This window comes from Entelurus aequoreus, linkage group LG09 (genome assembly GCF_033978785.1).
Source record: "Entelurus aequoreus isolate RoL-2023_Sb linkage group LG09, RoL_Eaeq_v1.1, whole genome shotgun sequence".
NCBI lineage: Eukaryota > Metazoa > Chordata > Actinopteri > Syngnathiformes > Syngnathidae > Entelurus > Entelurus aequoreus.
Window position 1 is genome coordinate 75,013,381 of NC_084739.1, and position 21,577 is coordinate 75,034,957.

At 44.4% G+C, this 21,577-nt stretch overlaps 1 protein-coding gene across 5 annotated transcripts in view; it reads right to left on the reverse strand.

Moving 5' to 3' along the window:
* The window catches only part of psda (pleckstrin and Sec7 domain containing a), a 33,041-nt gene that overhangs the window by 712 nt on the left and 10,752 nt on the right, over nt 1–21,577 (reverse strand). For 2 of the 5 annotated variants that reach the window (XM_062059379.1, XM_062059378.1), the window contains exons 2-17: nt 18,204–18,315; nt 17,600–17,862; nt 17,115–17,329; nt 16,825–17,038; nt 16,509–16,759; nt 10,914–11,111; nt 9,231–9,311; nt 4,185–4,297; nt 4,041–4,099; nt 3,798–3,887; nt 2,911–2,954; nt 2,590–2,780; nt 674–744; nt 446–603; nt 235–379; nt 24–167 (exon numbers count right to left, since the gene is read on the reverse strand). In XM_062059379.1, the coding sequence (XP_061915363.1) occupies nt 24–167; nt 235–379; nt 446–603; nt 674–744; nt 2,590–2,780; nt 2,911–2,954; nt 3,798–3,887; nt 4,041–4,099; nt 4,185–4,297; nt 9,231–9,311; nt 10,914–11,111; nt 16,509–16,759; nt 16,825–17,038; nt 17,115–17,329; nt 17,600–17,862; nt 18,204–18,315 (2,349 nt within the window). Of the gene's footprint in view, nt 1–23; nt 168–234; nt 380–445; nt 604–673; nt 745–2,589; nt 2,781–2,910; nt 2,955–3,797; nt 3,888–4,040; nt 4,100–4,184; nt 4,298–9,230; nt 9,312–10,913; nt 11,112–13,512; nt 13,731–16,508; nt 16,760–16,824; nt 17,039–17,114; nt 17,330–17,599; nt 17,863–18,203; nt 18,316–18,506; nt 20,853–21,577 lie in introns of those variants that run through there. The other 3 variants (XM_062059377.1, XM_062059376.1, XM_062059380.1) reach the window with 3 other exon arrangements.

The window sequence follows — 21,577 nt, forward strand, 5'->3', positions numbered from 1 at the left end:
GGGCGGGGTCAAAGGCTCAGTACCTCAAACTCCAAGTACTCCCGCCGCAGCTTCTGCTCGTCCAGCTCGCGACCTTTCACCTTGTGCTCGGCCATGGAGGTCAAGAGGTCATCCAGCTCGGCGGACGCGGCCCTGAAGCGACCCTCGTGGGATTTCACCTGCTCTTCCTGTCGGCACACCACATTCGTCAACAAATGGCAAGGACCCTGGCGGGAGGCGGCGAGCAGGCGCTACCTGCGACAGCTTGGAGTCGGACCCCGGGAGCAGCGGACGGCTGAATCTCTTTCGAGAGCCGATGGCCGCCGGGAACGGGGGTGCAGAGAACATGGCCGCCACGGCGTTGATGCGCGTGATCCACGACTGCATGTGCTCGGCGTCCCTGGCGGCACAACAAGGAGGCGTTAGCGGCATGCGAACGCCAGGCCGAGACGGCGGCGGCTCTTACGGCGCCTGCAGCAAAAACACCCGCCAGTCGGCCGTGCGCAGGTAGAAGACGTTGGGGCGTTTGCGGTAGTCGGCGGCTCTCATGGCGAGGGAGTGGTGCACGGACACAGCGTTCTTCACCTCCTCCTCCGTCAGCTGCCGCTCGCCACGGTACTCGTCCTGTCAGCCAATCACAGCGCAGTCAGTTGACGCGCTGGCTTTTTTAAAGTGTGTGTTTGGAAATGTGGACCTTCTGCAGGTAGAGCACTCGACCCTTCAAGGTGGCGTAGAAAGACTTCCACCCCCGCTTCCCACGTGGCGCTGCAACACAAGATGGCGAATGTGTCATGCTGTCGCCACCTAATTGTTGCTCCTGACAACCCCCTTACAAAAACACCTACCGCATCAGACCACTAGATGGCGACAGAGGAAATAAGTAATTATTAAATTAGTTACACTAGAAACAGCAAACCACTATAGGGCCTCAGAGGAAATAACCAATAATTAAATTAGTTACACTGGCAACATCAAACCACTAGAGGGCCACATAGGAAATAACCAATAATTAAATTAGTTACACTAGCTACATCAAACCACTAGATGGCGTCACAGGAGATAAGCATTAATTACATTTGTGACACTGGCAACATCACACCACTAGATGGCGACAAAGTAAATAATAATTCAATTAGTCACACTTGCAACATCAGACCACAAGATGGCGACAGGAGAAATAACCAATTATTAAATTAGTTACACTAGAAACATCAAACCACTAGAGGGCCACATAGGAAATATCCAATAATTAAATTAGTTACACTGGCAACATCACACCACAAGATGGCGTCAGAGGAGATGAGCATTAATTACATTTGTGACACTGGCAACATCACACCACTAGATGGCGACAAAGTAAATAATAATGCAATTGGTCACATTTGCAACATCAGACCACAAGATGGCGACAGGAGAAATAACCAATAATTAAATTAGTTACACTAGCAAAATCAAACGACTAGAGGGCCACACAGGAAATAACCAATAATTAAATTAGTTACACTGGCAACATCAAACCACTAGAGAGCCACACAGGAAATAACCAATAATTAAATTAGTTACACTGGCAACATCACACCACAAGATGGTGTCAGAGGAGCTGAGTAACACTGATAACATCACACCACCAGATGGCGACAAAGTAAATAATTCAATTAGTCACACTTGCAACATCAGACCACAAGATGGCGACAGGAGAAACAACCAATAATTAAATTAGTTACACTAGCAAAATCAAACCACTAGAAGGCCACAGAGAAAATAACCAATAATTAAATGTGTCACACTAGCAACATCAGACAACAAGATGCTAGGAAATAACCAATAATTAAATTATTTACAGTAGCAACCCTTGACCACCAAATGGTGACAGAGGAAATTCCCAATAATTACATTATTACAGTTGCAACATTTGACCACTAGATGGCGACAGAGGAAATAACCAATAATGACATTATTTACAGTAGCAACATTTGCCCACTAGATGACGGCAGTGGAAATAACCAATATTTAAATTATTTACAGTAGCAATATTTGCCCACTAGATGGTGACAGAAGAAATAACCAATAATTAAATGATTTACGGTAGCAACATCAGACCACCAGATGGCGACAGAGGAAATTACCAATATTAAAATTATTTACAGTAGCAACATCAGACCACTAGATGGCGACAGAGGAAATTACCAATATTTAAATTATTTACAGTAGCAATATTTGCCAACTAGATGGTGGAAGAGGAAATAACCAATAATTAAATTATTTACAGTAACAATATTTGCCAACTAGATGGTGACAGAGTAAATAACCAATAACTAAATTATTTACAGTAGCAACATCAGACCACTAGATGGCGACAGGAAATAACTAATAATTAAATTATTTACAGTAGCAATATTTGACCACTAGATGGTGACAGAGGAAATGACCAATAATTAAATTATTTACAGTAGGAACATTTGCCCACTAGATGGCGACAGCGGAAATAACCAAAAAATAAATTATTTACAGTAGCAATATTTGACCACTAGATGGTGACAGAGGAAATAACCAATATTTTAGATGGTTTAGATGTCAACAGACGAGTAAGCAGATGGTGAGAGCACGTACTTCTCTTTCCGTCCGGGTCGGCGTGGACTTTGCGGACCAGGAAGCCGCTCTTGTAGAGCTCGCCGTCCGCCTTCTGGGCCACACCCACCAGGTGGTTGCCGCCACGTCCGATTCGCTTCATGGTGTGGGAGGCGGAGTCTGTTCGACCGTCGGCCAACTCGGACATGGACTTCCTCAACTCCTCCTCATCGCTTCGGGAAGAACAATAACAACAACGCAGTCAGCGTACGTTTGCACTCGGCTAGCTTACTCGTCGTCACGACAACTTGCTAGTCGTGAACACGAAACGGGAACGGTTACCGTGGCAACAGTCACACTCACATGGTCCACTGTAGCTTGTCGTTCTTGATGGACGCGTACAACGTCTGCAAACAAAGCGTGACATGTTAGCTCAGCATTAGACGGTTGGTTACAAAGTCAAAGAAGCATGTTCAACGTGTTCCTTAGACTTCGACCGGGACCAAGTCTTCCAGTTTCTGGCCTCTCCTGCAAGAACGTCTCTTGTACCTCCTCGTCCTCCTTCCTCTTCTTCTTCTGCTGCTTCCTCTTGTCCATCTTCTTCTGAGCTTCGTCCTGAGCGCGCGGCGTCCTGGAGTGCCTGAACCAGTCCGAGTCCCTGGAGTCCCGCCCGCTTCGGACAGAACCCAGCGAGCGCGAGCGCATGCGGCTCGAGGAGTGGATGCTGTTGACTCCGATCATGGTCCCGTGAAACGCAGACCTGGGAACGGCGAGACGGTGCGGACGCCTCCAACAGGAAGTGGCAAGGCGGCGGCGGCCCTCTCAGACGGTTGAGCCGCTGCGCTTCAGTCTGAGGTCCTCTGACGAGCGCTCGGACGTTCGTGATCAAGCCCCACCTGCCTTGTCACCGGCCGCACCTTCGCCGCGCTCTAAAAGATCCACCAGTGTGACTCGGCAGCCCTGAGAGGCGGGGCAAGCGAGGCCACGCCCACTCAGACGGCCAAAACGAGGTGAAGACAGAGAGAAGTCTTCCTGGTCTTCCTCCTCTTCCTGCTGGTCTGACTCAAGTGTCGAGGAGAGACGCTCGCTCCCCCGCTCTGCTTCACCCTCTCACTGCGCATTTTCCCTCAGCAGCTGCGGCCAATCAGAGCGCAGAGCCCGCCCCCTGCCGCCTCAGCCGTCAATCAGGGCCGCGACAACTCACAGAATAATGTAATCTAGTTTGTTTCTGGCGACAGCCGGGCTTTTACCTTCAGCAGGTCTTTGGAGAAATCTTTTCCCTCATTGAGGCCTTCCAGGTTGGACACAAACTGACTGCAGGACATCCTCTTGCCGACGTTCTACACGCATACACACACACACACACACACACACACACACACACACACACACACACACAGACACACACACACACGCGCACAAGTGCCATGGATCCATATGGTCAGTCCCACCATTCGTCAACACGTGCTGCTCAGTGGCCAATCACAACTCACGTTGCCATGGAGATCAGTGTTGAGCAGCATCACTGCACATGTGAGAGTGTGGACGCTGTCTGTGAGGGACACACACACACACGCACACACACACAACATGAGGACATGAGGACATGAGGCGTCAACGCGCGTAATCACAAGCACCTTCCGTGGTGTTGCCGTCTGGGTTGCAGCGCACGTAGCGTCTGGAGAAGTGAGCCAGCACTCGCTCGCGCTCCTGAGTTTCTCCCATCAGGGGGAACTTGGCCAGGAAGATTCTGGAAGGAAGACCAGGACAGCGAGGGTTTGACTTGAGAGGTGAAGGGACACCACACATGAGGGGACATGAGAATAGGTGAGGTGACTTTTGGTGAAATGAGATGAGAGCAGGTACAATTAGAGATTAGGTGAGATGAGATGATTGCAATAAGGTAAAATGAGAGGAGTTGAAATGAGATGAGGTGGCATGATGTAAGATGAGAACATGTGAGGTGACATGATGAGGTGAGGTAACATGAGATGAGGTGGAGGGACATGAGGTAAAATGAGAGGAGTTGAGATGAGGTGAGGTGAGGTAAAATGAGATGAGGTGGAGGGACAATGAGGTAGAATTAGGAGTTGAGATGAGGTGAGGTGACACGAAGTAAGAAGAGATGAGGGGACATGAGGTAAGATGAAATGATGTGAGGTGACATGAGGTCAAACGAGATGAGGTGAGGTGACATGATGAGGTGAGGTAAAATGATATGAGGTGATTGAAATAAGGCAAAATGAGAGGAGTTGAGATGAGGCGAGGTGACATGAGGTAAAATGAAATGAGGTGAAGGGACATGAGGTGAGATTAGATGATTGAAATAAGGTAAAATGAGAGGAGTTGAGATGAGATGAGGGACATGACGTAAAATGAGATGAGGGGACAGGAGGTAAGATGTGATGATGTGAGGTGACACTATGGGGTGAGGTAAAATCAGATGAGTTGAGATGAGGTGACGTGAGGTAAAATGAGATGAGGTGAAGGCACATGAGGTGAGATGAGATGATTGAAATAAGGTAAAATGAGAGGAGTTGAAATGAGGGGACATGGGGTAAAATGAGATGATGTGAGGTGACACGAGGTCAAATGAGATGAGGTGAGGTGACATGATGAGGTGAGGTAAAATTAGATGAGGTGATTGAGATAAGGTAAAATGAGAGGAGTTGAGATGAGGTGAGGTGACATGAGGTAAGATGAGATGAGGTGAAGATGTGGTCAAATGATATGAGGTGAAGATGAGGTCAAATGAGATGAGGTAAAAATGCCAATCTGGTAAAATTAGATGAGATTGGGTGAGGCGATATAAAGCAAAATTAGATACGGTGAGGTGAAGTGACACAAGGCAAAATGAGATGAGTTGACATGAGGTAATATGAGATGAGTTGACATGAGATGCGGTAACATGAGATGAGATTAGATGAGAAAAGATGATGTCAGCTGTGGTAAAATTAGAGGAGATGAGATTAAGTAAGATGAAGTGAAGTGGCATGAGGTCAAATGAGGTGAAGTGAGGTGATATTAGTTCAAATGAAAGGTGGGGTGACATGATGAGGTGAGGTAAAATTAGATGAGGTGAGGTGACATGAGGTGAAGGGACATGACGTGAGGTGAGATGATTGAAATAAGGTAAAATGAGAGGAGTTGAGATGAGGTGACATGAGGTAAGATGAGATCATGTGAGGTGACATGAGGTAAAATGAGATGAGGTGAGGTAAAATGAGATGAGGTGTTTGAAATAAGGTAAAATGAGAGGAGTTGAGTTGAGGTGAGGTGACATGAGGTAAGATGAGATGAGGTGAAGATGAAGTCGAACGAGATGAGGTAAAAATGCAAATCGGGTAAAATGAGATGAGATTGGGTGAGGCGATATCAAGCAAAATTAGATGAAGTGACAAGGTAAAATGAGATGAGGTGACATGAGGTGTTATGAGATGAGTTGACATGAGGTGAGATGAGATGCGGTAACATGAGATGAGATTAAATGAGAAAAGATTATGTCAGCTGTGGTAAAATTAAAGGAGATGAGATTAGGTGAGATGAGGTAAAGCAACATGAGGTCAAATGACATTAAATCAGGTGATATTAGTTAAAATCATAAGTGAAGTGACATAGAATAGAATAGAATAGAATAGAATAGAATAGACATGATGAGGTGATAAGGTGAGGTGATGTAAAATGAGAGGAGTTGAGGTGATATGAGGTCAAATGAGTTGAGGTGAAGGGACATGAGGTGAGATGAGGTGATTGAAATAAGGTAAAATGAGAGGAGATGAGGTGACATGAGGTAAAATGAGATGAGGTGAAGATGAGGTCAAATGAGATGAGGTGAAGATGAGGTCAGATGAGATGAGGTAAAAATGCAAATCGGGTAAAATGAGATGAAATTGGGTGAGGCGATATACAGCAAAATTACATACGGTGAGGTGGAGTGACAAGGTAAAATGAGATGAGGTGACGATGTAAAATGAGATGCGGTAAAATATGATGAGATTAAATGAGAAAAGATGTCAGGTGTGGTAAAATTAGATTAGGCGATATTAATAAAACAAAAAACAAAAAAATGAGATGAAGTACGGTGACATGAGTTAAAATGAGATGAGATGACATGACATGATGAGGTGAGGTAAAATTAGATGAGGCGGGGTAACATGAGGTAAAATAAGATGAGGTGTCGGGACATGAGATGAGGTGTAAGGACATGAGGTAAAATGAGATGAGGTGCAGGGACATGAGGTAAAATGAGATGAGGTGTAGGGACATGAGGTAACATGAGATGAGGCGTAGGGATATGAGTTAAAATTAGATGAGGTGTAGGGACATTAGCTTACATGAGATGAGGCGTAGGGACATGAGGTAAAATGAGATGAGGCAGGGTAACATGAGATAAAATGAGATGAGGCATGGTAACATGAGGTAAAATGAAATGAGGTGACATGAGCTAAAATGAGATGAGGTGACATGAGGTAAAATGAGGTGAGGTGAGTTGATATGAGGTAAAATAAGATGGGGTGAGATGAGATGCGGTAAAATGAGGTGAGATTAGATGAGAAGAGCTGATGTGAAGGTGTGGTAAAATTAGATGAGGTGAGATGAAAGTAGTTAAAATTAAAGATGAGATTAGGTGAAGTGACATGAGGTCAAATGAGATGGAGTGAGGGTACATGAGGTAAAAGTGAGATGAGGTGACATGAGATTAAGTCGGGTGACATGAGGTATATAAAATGAGGTGACGGGACATGAGGTAAAATGGGATGATTGGAATAAGGTCAAATGAGAGGAGTTGAGCTGAGGTGGGTGACATGAGGTAAAAGGTGACGAGAAGAGATGATGGGAGGTATGGTAAAATGGTATAATATGGAGATGAAATGTGGTCAAATTAGATGAGGTAAAAATGAGTTGAAATTATGTGAAAAGCAAATCGGGTAACTTGAGATGAGATTAGGTGAGGTGATATGAAGGAAAATTTGTTTCAGTGATGTGAGATGAAATAAAATGAGGTAACATGAGGTGAGGTGAAATTAGCTAAAATGAGATGGAAAATCATAAAATGAAAATCAGGTGAGATTATGTGAGGCAATGTAAAATTAGTTGCAGTGGGGTGGGATGAAGTGATACGGTAAAATGAGATGAGGTGTCATGACATGATGAGGTGAGGTGACATGAGGTACAATTTAAATGAGTTGACAAGGTAAAATGAGATGAGATGAGAAGAGATGATGTAAGGTGTGGTAAAATTAAATGAGATGAGGTAAAATGTGGTAAAATTAAATGAGGTGAGATGAGGTCAAATGCAAAATGTGTTAAATGAGATGAGATTAGGTGAGGTGATATAAAGTACAATTTAATGCAGTGATGTGGTATGAAATGAGATGAGGTGAGGTAAAACGAGATGAGGTGACATGACATGATGAGGTGAGGTAAAATGAGATGTGGTGACATGAGGTAAAATGAGGTGAGGTGACATGAGGTAAAATGAGATGAGATTAGATGAGAAGAGATGATACCAGGTCTGGTAAAATTAGATGAGGTGAGATGAGAGCAAGTAAAATTAGACGAGATGAGATTAGGTGAAGTGACATGAGGTTAAATGTGGTAAAATGAGATGAGGTAAAAATGAGGTGAGATAAGGTAAAATGCAAATCATGTAATATTAGATGAGATTAGGTGAGGTGATATGAATTAAAATGTGATGCAGTGATGTGAGATGAAAAAAGATGAGGTGAGGGGACATGAGGTAAAATGAGATAATGTGAAGTGACATGAGGTAAAATGAGATTAGGTGAGATAAGATGCAGTAAAATGAGATAAAATCAGATGAGAAGAGAGGTGGTAAAATGAGATAAGATTACATGAGAAGAGATTATGTTAAAGTTAAAGTACCAATGATTGTCACACACACACTAGGTGTGGTGAAATTTGTCCTCTGCATTTGACCCATCCCATGTGAGGTGTGATAAAATGAGATGAGGTAAAAATGAGGTGAGATGAGGTGAGGTGATGTCAAGTAAAATTAGATGCAGTGATGTGACATTAAATAAGATTAAGTAAAATGAGATGAGGTGACATGACATGATTAGGTAAAATACAAAGAGATGAGGTACAGTGAGATGAGATAAAATGAGATGAGGTGAAATGAGGTAAAAAGAGATGTGTGAAGTGACATGAAGTAAAATGAGATGAGGTGAGATGAGAAGAGATGATGTGAGTTGCGGTAAAATGAGATGAAATTAGATGGGATGAGATTAGGTGAGGTGTCGTCAAATGAGATGAGGTATAATGAGATGAGATTAGGTGAGGTGATGTGAAGTAAAATGACATGCAGTGATGTGACATTAAATAAGATTAAGTAAAAAGAGGTGAGGTGACATGATAACAAGATGGGGTGAAGTGACATGAAGTAAAAGGAGGTGTGGCAAAATGAGAATGAGAAAAGATTAAGGTTACATGAGGTAATATGAGATGAGATTAGATGACAAGAAACTTGCTCGAATTTGGTCAAATGACATAAGGTAAAATGAGATTAGATGAAATGAGGTAGTATAAAATGAGATTAGATGAGAGAAGATTATGTCAAATATTGTAAAATGAGATCATGTAAAAAAAGATGAGATGAATAATGAGAAGAGGTTAGGTACATGATGGTATAATGAGATGACATGAGGTGTTCAGCTGCCAACCTGAGGGCCTGGTCCATAGTCAGTCTGTGGAAGTCAAAGTTGCTGAGATATTCTTCAGCCACCATACGACTGAACTCATTACTGTGGACACACACACACACACACACACACATATGTTATACATGTAGACACACCCGTATGTTAAACATGTAGACACACACACACACACACACACACACACACACACACACATTCTTGTATTTTCTACCTCGGTGTTAGAAAATGTTTTTTTTTTTTTTTTTGTCATAAAGAAATACAATCATGTGTGCTTACGGACTGTATCCCTGCAGACTGTATTGATTTATATTGATATATAATGTATATATTGTGTTTTTTCTGTTGATTTAGTTAAAAAAACAAAAAACAATTTAATTTAATTTATTTTTTTTTAAAATTTCTTGTGCGGCCGCGGCCCGGTACCAATCGGTCCACGGACAGTGGTTGGGGGCCACTGTCGTAGTCCGCCCGGACCACAGTCTTGGGGGCATGCCTTAAAGGCACTGCCTTTAACGTCCTCTACGAGCTGTCGTCACGTCCGATTTTCATCCATTCTAACAACGTGCCGGCCCAGTCACAAGATATGTGCGGCTTCTGTACGCACACACACGCGAATGCAACGCATACTTGATCAACAGCGATACAGGTTACACTGAGGTTAGCCGTATAAACAACTTTAACACTGTTACAAATATGCGCCACACTGTGAATCCACACCAAACAAGAATGACAAACACTCCCTGCTTGGCACTCAGCATCAAGGGTTGGAATTGGGGGTTGAATCACCAAAAATGATTCCCGGGCGCGGCCACTGCTGCTGCCCACTGCTCCCCTCACCTCCCAGGGGGTGATCAAGGGTGATGGGTCAAATGCAGAGAATAATTTCGCCACACCTAGTGTGTGTGACAATCATTGGTACTTTAACTTTAACTTAACTTAACATTTCGGGAGAACATCCGCACCGTAACAGAACAAAAACACAACAGAACAAATACCCAGAACCCTTTGCAGCACTAACTCTTCCGGGACGCTACAAAATACACCCCCCGCTACCACCAAACCTCCCCCCCCCCACACACACCTTGTAGCGTCCCGGAAGAGTTAGTGCTGCAAAGGGTTCTGGGTATTTGTTCTGTTGTGTTTATGTTGTGTTACGGTGCGGATGTTCCCCCGAAATGTGTTTGTCTTTCTTGTTTGGTGTGGGTTCACAGTGTGGCGTATATTTCTAACAGTGTTAAAGTTGTTTATACGGCTACCCTCAGTGTAACCTGTATCGCTGTTGATCAAGTATGCTTTGCATTCACTTGTGTGTGCGTGCAGAAGTCGCACATATTATGTGACTGGGCCAGCACTCGTTGGACTGGATGAAAAGCGGACGTGACGATTTTCGGGAGGGGCGCTGAAATTTGGGAGTCTCCCGGGAGGGTTGGCAAGTATGAGAATTAGCGGTGAATGCGGTGTTTCCTGCGGCACCGCCGCTGTATATAATCGGCGGGCCAGCTCTAGTGTTAATTTGATATCGCCTCAAGGGCCAAGTAAAATTACACGGCGGGCCAGAGTTTGACACCCATGATGTATACACACACCCACACACACGTTATACATGTAGACAAACACCCACAAACACGTATGTTATACATGTAGACACACACCCACATACACACACCCACATACACACATACTGACTTCTTGCTGAGATGTCGAGCCACGTCAGACTTTCTGAAGCCGTCCAGGTGGTACAGGTGCTTGGCGAGGCGTTTGGCGGCCTGCAGGTCAGCCTTGGCGCCGTTTGCCAGCACGTCGTCGCCGCCACCGTGCGCCAGTCGCTCGGCCACGTCGGCCTGCGGGTAGAGCAGCTCGGGGGGGCGGTTGACCGCACGTTCTCTGAGAGGAGATTTATTTTATTATTTTTTTGTAGTTGCCGTTCCTCAGCACATTTCAACACACTCCACTTCCTTTCACTGACTCAACTTCTCAAGACTGACTATCACAGAGAAGAGGTCAAAGGTTACAACACCCAGAGGGAGTGTGTGTGTGTGCTTGCAGGCAGCAGGGTGCCCGTTTCCATGGGAACAGAGTGTGACCTCAGACAGACTGTCACAAGTTGATGGAGGACGTGAGAAAGAGATGATGATGAAGCAAAGTGAGAGGAAGAAGAGACACAAAGATACTGTCTTCTGATTGGCCGGTAGGAGGCAGTAGGAATGTGTGTGCGCGCACACATTCTCCCAATGCGTCCTCACGCTGAGACGCCAACAAAGATGGAGGATGTCAAACAGGAAGTTTATTTCAGAAAGTCCTTCCGCCGCAGACACAACCTTTCATCGGGACACAAATAACCGTCACAGCGACAACGCAGGAAATTCTTTGGCCAGCAACACATGTCGGTGGCCATGATGGCGCCCAAACACACCACAGAGGTCAAGATGACCAAATGCACACAAAAACCACAGTCTCAGAACTGGCCCAAGTCTTGAGGTCCTCTGATAATGACATGTCCACAAGGACACAACAACAACAACAACAACACAACCGTCCTCCTGACTGTTCAACTTGTTTGCTTGAAGAAACATCTCGGGAAAATCCTTTCTCCACTGTGGAGACACGAGCTGGCGTCACTTGATGAGTGGTAGAGCGCAGAGTGGGTGTGGCTAGTGACTCGTCAACAAGGAAGGTGTCACTTCATTGTGACCACCGCCCGACTCCATGTCTGCTTTCTCACTTCTGATGACCTCAGCCAAAAGCGCACCAGCTCAATACCCAGTAAATGTGTTAAAGGAGAAGTCTTGGTGGTTTAACCTAGTAAAAGTGTCATTAGCAAAGAGTTAGTTGGTAGTTTAAACTAGTAAAAGTGTCATTAGCAACGTGTCAGTCGGTAGTATAACCTAGTAAAAGTGTCATTAGCAACGTGTCAGTCGGTGGTATTACCTGGTAAGAGTGTCATTAGTAAAGTGTTAGGTGGTAGTTTGACCTAATAAAAGTGTCATTAGCAAACTGTTACGTAGTAGTTTAACCTAACAAATGTGTCATTAGCAAAGAGGTTGTTCAACCTAGTAAAAGTGTCTTTAGCAAATAGTTAGTTGGTAGTTTAACCTAGTAAAAGTGTGATTAGCAAAGAGTTGGTTGGTAGTTTAACCTAGTGAAAGTGTCATTTGCAAAGAGTTAGTTGGTAGTTTAATGTAGTAAAAGTGTAATTGGTAAAGTGTTAGGTGGTAGTTTGACCTAGTAAAAGTGTCATTAGCAAACTGTTAGCTGGTAGTTTAACAGAGTAAAAGTGTCATTAGCAAATAGTTAGTTGAGTGTAACCTAGTAAAAGTGTGATTAGCAAATAGTTGGTAGTTTAACCTAGTAAAAGTGTCCTATCTAAAGTGTTAGTTGGTAGTATAACATAGTAAAAGTGTCCTATCTTAAGTGTTAGTTGGTAATATAACCTAGTAAAAGTGTCATCAGCAAAGTGTTAATTGGTAGTATAACCTACTAAAAGTGTCATTAGTAAAGTCTTAGTTGGTAGTATAACCTAGTAAAAGTGTCCTATCTTAAGTGTTAGTTGGTAGTATAACCTAGTACTGGTGTCCTATCTAAAGTGTTAGTTGGTAGTATAACTTAGTAAAAGTGTCCTATCTAAAGTGTTGGTTGGTAGTATAACCTAGTAAAAGTGTCCTATCTAAAGTGTTAGTTGGTAGTATAATCTAGTAAAAGTGTCCTCTCTAAAGTGTTAGTTGGTAGTATAACCTAGTAAAAGTGTCCCATCTAAAGTGTTAGATGGTAGTATAACCTAGTAAAAGTGTCCTATCTAAAGTGTTAGTTGGTAGTATAACCTAGTAAAAGTGTCATATCTTAAGTGTTAGTTGGTAATATAACCTACTAAAAGTGTCATCAGCAAAGTCTTAGTTTGTAGTATAACCTAGTAAAAATGTGTCCTATCTAAAGTGTTAGTTGGTAGTATAACCTAGTAAAAGTGTCCTATCTGAAGTGTTAGTTGGTAGTATAACCTAGTAAAAGTGTTTTATCTAAAGTTTTAGTTGGTAATATAACCTTGTAAAAGTGTCATCAGCAAAGTGTTAGTTGGTAGTATAACCTAATAAAAGTGTCATCAGCAAAGTGTTAGTTGGTAGTATAACCTAATAAAAGTGTCATCAGCAAAGTGTTAGTTGGTAGTATAACCTAGTAAAAGTGTCATCAGCAAAGTGTCAGTTGGTAGTTTAACCTGGTGGAAGTGTTAGCTGATAGGAGAAGAAGCATGAAGAAGTGGAGACAAACAATATCCAACAATCAACCAGCTGACCTGTAAACAGCTCGGTAGGGCGGGGCATTCAGGTAGCTGTCCTCCAGAGACCCGCCTCCCCAGCACAGCAGGTAGCGTGCCATGTCAGCGTGGCCCAGCCCACTGTCACACGCAGCCGGTGATGTCATCCATTGCGAACGATGACATCACACAAGTGAGGTCTTTTCACAGTCCTTCATCCTCCTCGCTTGGTGACGACGTCTCACCGTCTTCCCTCTCGGACGCTCTCCTCCTTCGTGTCCGGTGGGAGGAGTTCTGAGTTTCCTCCCTGCTTTGACCCGGACCACTCTTCCTCCTCCTCCTCCTCCTCCTCCTCCTCCTCCTCCTGCTTCTGCAGCTTTGTGGGCTTCCAGGAAGTTTGCATCCTCTGCACAGCACTATAGTTTCCCTTTTTTTCCTCCCAAAGAGTAAAGAGGAATTCTTTTGAAAAGCATCGTCTCACAAAGCGTTCTTTCAGGTCATGTGGGCAGCAGGCCAGAGGTCAAAGGTAACAGGAGACCCTCTTTGGGAGGTTTCCCTCCAGCAACAATCCATCTGGAATTTCCCTCCGTCGGCTGACGGCGGCGTTTGTTTGGAGGTTTAGGGGCGGGGTCAAGATGCTGGCTTGGCTTGCAGAGGGATTGTGTTTTTCATTCCTGGCTTTGAATTCCAACGGGGAATGTTGAAGTTGGACTACAGTCTGCTCTGTGAGTCCACACCCAGCGTAGGAAGAGAAACATATTTCTACTTTCCCTTGACAACAGTGAATGAACTCATACAACAGCAGTACTACTGGTACTATAGTGGTAATACTCCTGGTAGTAGCTTTTCTGGAGTAGTTAGCTCAAAACCCTTTTGAAGACCACAGATACCCCTTGACTGCACAGTGTGTGTGTGTGAGAGTTTGTGTGTGTGTGTGTGTGTGTGTGTGTGTGTGCAGGCAAACACTGACTTAATGTCTCTCTGGTGCCTTCATGTGGTAGGGCTGTGTTACTGCAACAGTTTCCCTCTGGGCATTATTTTGCAAACATCTCTACAACAGGGTTTCTGCAGGTATCAGCGAATCTGATTGAACGCTTTGTAATGCAACTTAAAACAAATGTAATGCCCATGTTCCACTGCAGCTTGTCACTATATACAGTAGGAGCAAAAGCATACAGTTGTCCGTATAGACTAAATTGTAAGCATTTGACAATTGTAATGTTTAATAGTGGAAAAGTTGACAATAACTGTGGCCAAATATAGCAATAATCTAATCATAATAAACAACTAACACTTTGCTAATGACACTTTTACTAGGTGTAACTACCAACTAACACTTTGCTAATGACACTTTTACTTGGTTGTTCTACTAACTAACTCTTTGCTGATGACAATTTTACTAGGTTAAACTACCAACTAAAAGTTTGCTAATAAAACGTTTACTGGATTAAACTACCAACTAACTATTTGCTGATGACACGTTTACTAGATTAAACTACCAACTAAAAGTATGCTAATAAAACTTTTACTGGATTAAACTACCAACTAACAGTCTGCTGATTACACTTTTACTAGGTAAAACTACCAACTAAAATTTAGCAAATAAAACTTTTACAAGGTTAAACTATCAACTAAACGTTGGCTGATGACAATTTTAGCAGGTTAAACTACCAACTAAAAGTTTGCTAATAAAATGTTTACTGGTTTAAAATACCATCTAACTGTTTGCTGATGAAACATTTACTGGGTCACACTACCAACTAAAAGTTTGCTTACACAAGTTTTCCTTGGTTAAACTACCAACTAAAAGTTTGCTAATAAAACATGTACTGGGTTAAATTAACATTTAACAGTTTGCTGATGACACTTTTACTATGTAAAACTACCAACTCAATGTTTGCGAATAAAACTTTTACAAGGTTAAACTATCAACTAACCGTTGGCTGATGACACTTTTAGTAGGTCAAACTACCAACAGTTTGCCGATGACACTTTTACTAGATTAAACTATCAGGTAAAAGTTTGCTAATGACATTTTTACTGGGTTTAATTACTATCTAACTGTTTACTGATGAAACTTTTACTAGGTTAAACTACCAACTAAAAGTTTGCTAATACAAATTGGACTGGGTTAAACTACCAATTAACAGTAGGCTGATGACATAAGTACCCCTTTCAAATGCAATAACATATTTTTCATTAATGTAAGGTTAATTATCACAAATAGGTAAACAAACATACAGAAAAATGGACTCACAATCTCTGTTAGCAAAAATGTAACATCTTAAAAGTGCAGTTTTTCCCTAATTTGAGAAACTGGGTCGGGTGGTTTGTTTTGATGCCAATACCATCGCGGCATACTTGCTAGTTTGTCTGTTGATGTGCTCATGTTGCTCATTCAGTTTGAAGATGACATATTCCCACATAGGAACATTTGGCTTAGTAATCATCTATGTTCCTCCTAACTTTTGTTACTCAGCAGTGCTTCTCACTCGTGAGTTGCAACTCGGGAGGCGATGTCCGTGTATTTTGTGTGTGTAGGCTGGAGGTCCAACCTGCTCACACCGAAACAAAGACTGTGGATGACTGACAAGAGGCGTCAGTCCACTCATTTAACTTTGCTGTCCAATAAGTGCTCAGGTGCTGAGAGCAATGCACAGAGTGAGACCTCCTGTCTTAGTTTGAAAGCCAGGAAAGAAAAGAAGAACACAGACATAGCAATTTATCAATGTTTATAAATAAATAATTTTTTATTTATTGTTCAATTCATCGCCTTAATGACTATCGGCCCAATCGTATACATTTTTTTACTGCCTCTGGACATTGTATTTAATACTTTTTAATGTCATTTAGGCTTTCATTTTGGCAAAATTCATTTAATGACGTAAATTGCTTTTTCATGACCCTCAAACCACTCCAGCAGGTCACATGGCTAACGAACATATGACATATATGACATGTGATGTGTACAACTGGCTAACATGCAGAAGTCACACGCATGCCGAGCCATGGTTGAGACATGTGTGGCGACTCACCTTGGAGTGCAGTGGAGCGACGGTACCGAGCTGGCTTTGTGGAAGCCATCTTTGAGGATAGAGCGCCGCCACGGCTCTTGGTCCGACCCGGTCCGGACAGGAGGAGCGTAGTCGTCTTTGGTGCCGCCACGCATCTCGGCCCCCGCCGCGTTGAGGCTGATTTCGGAGCGAGACATCTCGGACGGGTCCGGACGAGCCAAGGGAGCAAAACTGAGCTGGATGATATTCTTGGCACTCTCGCAGATCTGGCTCTAAGTGGACAAGCGTGGGTCAGTCTCACAACAAAACAAGGTCTTCGACAGTAAACGCCTCCTACCTGGATCTCGGGCGTGAGCGTGGGCAGGTCAAAGGTGAACACAGACGTTGATCCAGTCGTCAGGAGGTCGACGCTGTCTAGACTGCTGTATGAGGTTCCTTTGGCCCGGTGAGACTCCATGATGCTTTCAAAATGGCGACTGAAAGAGTCCAGGTTGCTGTCAGAGTGCTGGCGGGGGACGCCCACAGCCACCGGAGACTTGACCTCAGAGTTCCTGACCAGAAAGTTAAAATCTTGTTGAACCACATTGCTCAGCTGGACCTGGTCTGACTGTACGTGACTTCTCTCACCCCTTCAGCAGGAGACCAAAAGCCTCGTCCTCGGTTGATCTCTGTCTCTGGCGTTCTCCCTGCAAGCGGACACTGGCCCAGCTCGCCACTTCGTCATCCTCATCCTCCTTTGGAGAAGCTTCGGCGAGACTTAGGCTCGAGTTTCCTTGGACACTGCGACGACTCCCAAAGGCTGAATCCACCTCAGCGGCGGCCTCCGCCTCCGCTCGCATCACCTGTGTTGTCCAGCCACACAAGTGATCAGCACAGCTCTTAATCAATGAATGAATCAAAGAGTTCTTGGTTGTCGCTGAATCTTAATTCTTGATGTTAGCAAGACATTTTGGACAACTGCATGCTTCCCTTGAGGGAAAACTTTGGGGAAGACTCTTTTCTTTTCCCAGTGCACAAAGCAAGCTCCATAAAGGCATACTTGGAGGAGTTTGGTTGGTTCAACACAGCACCACATGTAGAAAACTCTAAAATAAACCGGTAAGATGGATCACCTCGTCCAGGTCAGTTTCCCGGTAACAGCGCAGCGGAACGGCGTCTAGATCTGTCTCAGAGTATTTGATGGTTCGCCGTATGACACCTGTCTTGGGGGAGGAGCCTCTGGGGTCTGAGGAGACCAGCTCCACCTCAATCTTCCGAACCTTTTGGTGCGATGACCTGTGAGCCTGGTCAGCCCTCCCCCTCCTGTGATCGGCTGGCTTGGGATGGACAGAGGGGGGAGGGCTCGGGCAAGGAGGGGGCGTGGCCGACGCAGCACCTTCATTGATGAGACAAGAAGATATTTTGTTTGGTTTGAAGCGAGATTTTAAGCACTGGTGTGTTGCATGTTGACACTATAAGAAGAAATGCAGGAAGCTAGCAATAGTGCTGCTAAGCTTCAGCTAATTGGCTTAAATGCCTAAAAGCTACTACTTGACTGAGTGACTTCAACACGACTTACAAATGTCACGCACTAATCCATTAATACACATTTTAACTCACTATCGTTGCCACTAAAGCGTGCAAATAATGCATTAATGAGGTCGCTTTCTGACCTGCTCTCTCGTGAGTGTACTTGCACTAAATATCTTGACATGGAATACAGTTCTTCTTATGTACCTTTATTGCTGCAAGCTTCTGCGAGGTTCTGCTGTCCAAACAGGAAATCCCACTTCGCTTGGGCAATTTTTTGTGATCTTGAAGACGGACTCACGGCTGAACTTCCGTCGGACTGCAAGATGAAGAAGGTTGGATGAGATGTAAAAATGTAGTAGCACTTTAAAGCCAAGTTTGTTGTTCAGTAAGCAAATCTTTGAATGGGATGGCACAAAGAAGCTAGCTCAACATTGCAGGAGTTAGCTTGGTTAGCACAGAGGTGGTTTTAAGACCACCACTCCTCAGGCTTCCTCTCAATCAGCCAACCTGAATTCCTGCGGCCGTATCTTCGCTGCACTGGTTTTGACACTTTTCCGTCTCCAAAACATCTGGAACTGTGCTGGAACTCAAAGGGGGCCCACCAACCTTGCTGTGATCCTGAACGTCCTCTTGCCATGTCTTGGACGGACCCCCCACCAATTTGCTGTGCTCCTGTACGGCCTTGTCATCATGCTTTCTGGAACACTCTTTGGGTCTAGAATCAAACCGTCTGGATTTGTCAAGCTTACAGCTTTTCAGCCTGTCTTGGCTCGGACCGGTGTTCCTCAGTTCCTGGTGTGAAGAGGTACAGCTCACAGCTGAAGCCTCAGATGTTTGGGAGGAGACGGGTCTTTTAATGAGTTCTGAGCTATTAAGGCTGTGTGGGCCATCTAGTTTCATGTGATCCAAGCATGGAGATGTGTGGTCTCCAGCAGACTGTGTCGCCTGCTGGTGTTGGAGTGGGGAGGACATGTGCCGATTGTTTTTTGAACTTTGTTCCTTGCGTGAATGAGACCTCACAGGTAAGCTGAGCTGAGCTAAAACAGGTGAAACACGTCCTGGTTGAATTTGAGATTTGCATTTGTCTCTTTTCAATCTCTGACTCTGTTTGTCCACATGTACTAGCTCAGGGTAGAGCTCCTCATGAAGCCCAGAATATGGTTGGGATTTTCTAAGCAATGACCCTCCGATATTTGGACTGACTGAGCCTCCAGTATTTGGACTAATTGACCTGCTAATATTGGGACTGACTGAGCCTCCAGTATTTGGACTAATTGACCTGCTAATATTTGGACTGACTGAGCCTCCAGTATTTGGACTAATTGACCCGCTAATATTGGGACTGACTGAGCAGTCAGTATTTGGACTAACTGACCCTCCGGTATTCAGACTAACTGACCTCAGTGACTCGGTCTGGGAAGGTGTTGGAGAAGTAGTTTGTCGTGCTGAAAAAACATAAGCAGTCGTGAAGGAGGAGGCGCGTCTACCGCTATTAGCGGTTGTGGTCTCATGACTGGGTCTGCTCCTTGGCACTTCATGCAGGATATCTGTGGGTCTTCCAGCAGGTAATGGAGGGTGAAATCTGCAGGGAGGGCTGGTTGCTGGACTGTTGTCCCCCAGCCAGGATGATTGCAGGTTCTGGGGATGGTTGCGAGAATGAAGTACTGAAGTTGGAGCCACTGTGTGGGATGAAAAGCCAGTGTGGGCACACAGCTGATCAGATGCCGGGCTTCTTGGAAATCCATTCATGGAGTTCTGGCAGACTCCCCTGTCGAGGTCTCGTAGTTGAGAATTGGATGGTAAGGTGAAGGTACAGCGTGGCTGGACAGGTGAGAGATAGTTTCGCGGGAGGGTCGGGCTGCAGTTCTCTTGGCTACGACCTGAAAAGCGGCGCCTTAGTTCTGGCGAGCCAAACTCCTCCAAGGCCCTGTGGGTGGCATCTCTTGCTACCACCTCTCTGTGCAGGAAAGGTGAGCCCTGTGGGCTATTATTGGCAGATGATCGAAGTCCACCCTTTCCTGTGTGACCACTGAATCTTAATGGATCACTTAACCTCTTCCTAAGGTGAGCGGGCACAAACTGCTGCTCCCTTTGGTTACTGCTGGACTCACTTTGGCAAAAAGAAGGACAACGGTCGCCCATCATATGAACATTTGCTTTCTCGACATAGCCAAAGGTCACCACAGATGTCTTGCTTTCTTGTCCCTCTGACTCAAGGACCTCACAGGACCTCTGACCGCAAGTGGGTGTGGAAGGTGCAGTCAGCTTCCCGAAAGAGATAGAAGGGTTGGTAACCTCCCGTCTCTGGTAGGGATACACATGCGATGAAGACGTGAGTGCTGGTGAGCAATGATGCCCTGAACTGCTGGCCGCACATGTGAGCACCTGAAGCAAGTCTTCAAAACTGTTGGGTAAAATGTCTTCCTGGTGGAAGTGAGCGGAGGAATCTATGGCATCAGGGGGCTGGCCCTGAGAGCTGACCGAGTGCCTTGAAGACGAGTTAGAGTGAGGCGAGCCATAACGTCCATCCAACATTCTGCGCTGGGTGAGCGGGGAAGGGTCTGGACTCCAGTTGGGGCTGGACTGGACGGAGCTCCTCTGAGAGTGGGGGAGAACATCTGGGCACTGAATGTTCAGGTTTCCATCATTTCCAATTCCAGGAATTCTTCCACCATCCTCGGCCACAGACCTCACCTCAACATATAGGTGGAGGACTTTGCCTGCCTGGGACATTTTGGCCCCTTTGCCAACCAAATGTCCAACCCAGCTCTTTATTTGTCAGGACCTTTGATGATGTTCCTTTGCTGAGGTGCGACTGGTGCACCACGGCTGTTGTGCAGTCATTTCTTCAATCTGCAATGGAAAGCAGACACAAAAATATATTACAAAGGATTACATTACAAAGCGATCACTAGTCATCTATGTGCTCTGGTACACTCTGATTGGCTCCAATCATCAAACAGACTTCACAGTTCTCACTAATCATCAGATGTAATGCCGGTGTATCGACAACATAAGTCATTTGGTGTGGTCTTGAGTGTTCTTCTAGTCAATCGGGTCTTGAGTGTTCTTCTAGTCAGTCGAGTCTTGAATGTTCATCTAGTCAATCAGTTGTAAAAGTTGTTGCTGTAGTTCTGAGTGAGAATGTTCAGGATTAGGTCCTTTAAAGACATTCTGGTCACTCATTTCAGGATTTTGCTGATTATTTTTGCCAGAGGACCTCAGGGCTGCGGAGAATGTTCATGTTTTTAAGAGCAGGCTTAAGATCCACCTTTTTGATTTGGCTTTTACCTGATATAATTATTTTATTGAAGTCATTTGTATTTTCCTTTTTATCTGATTAGTTATGCAATATTTTATTTAGTTCTATTTATTTATTTACTGTATATTCGTTTTATTTTTCTATTAATCTTCATATGTCTTGTATTTTATTCTTTATCTCTACTCATGGTTCTTACTATTTTACAAGTTGAATTATTTTTATTTTCCAACGTTCCTCAGATGAGCCATCTGCCTCAGGGGTTATCGGCCGTGCTTGTGGGGCGCTTTGTGTCAGTGTCCTGGTGGCCATAGTCTGA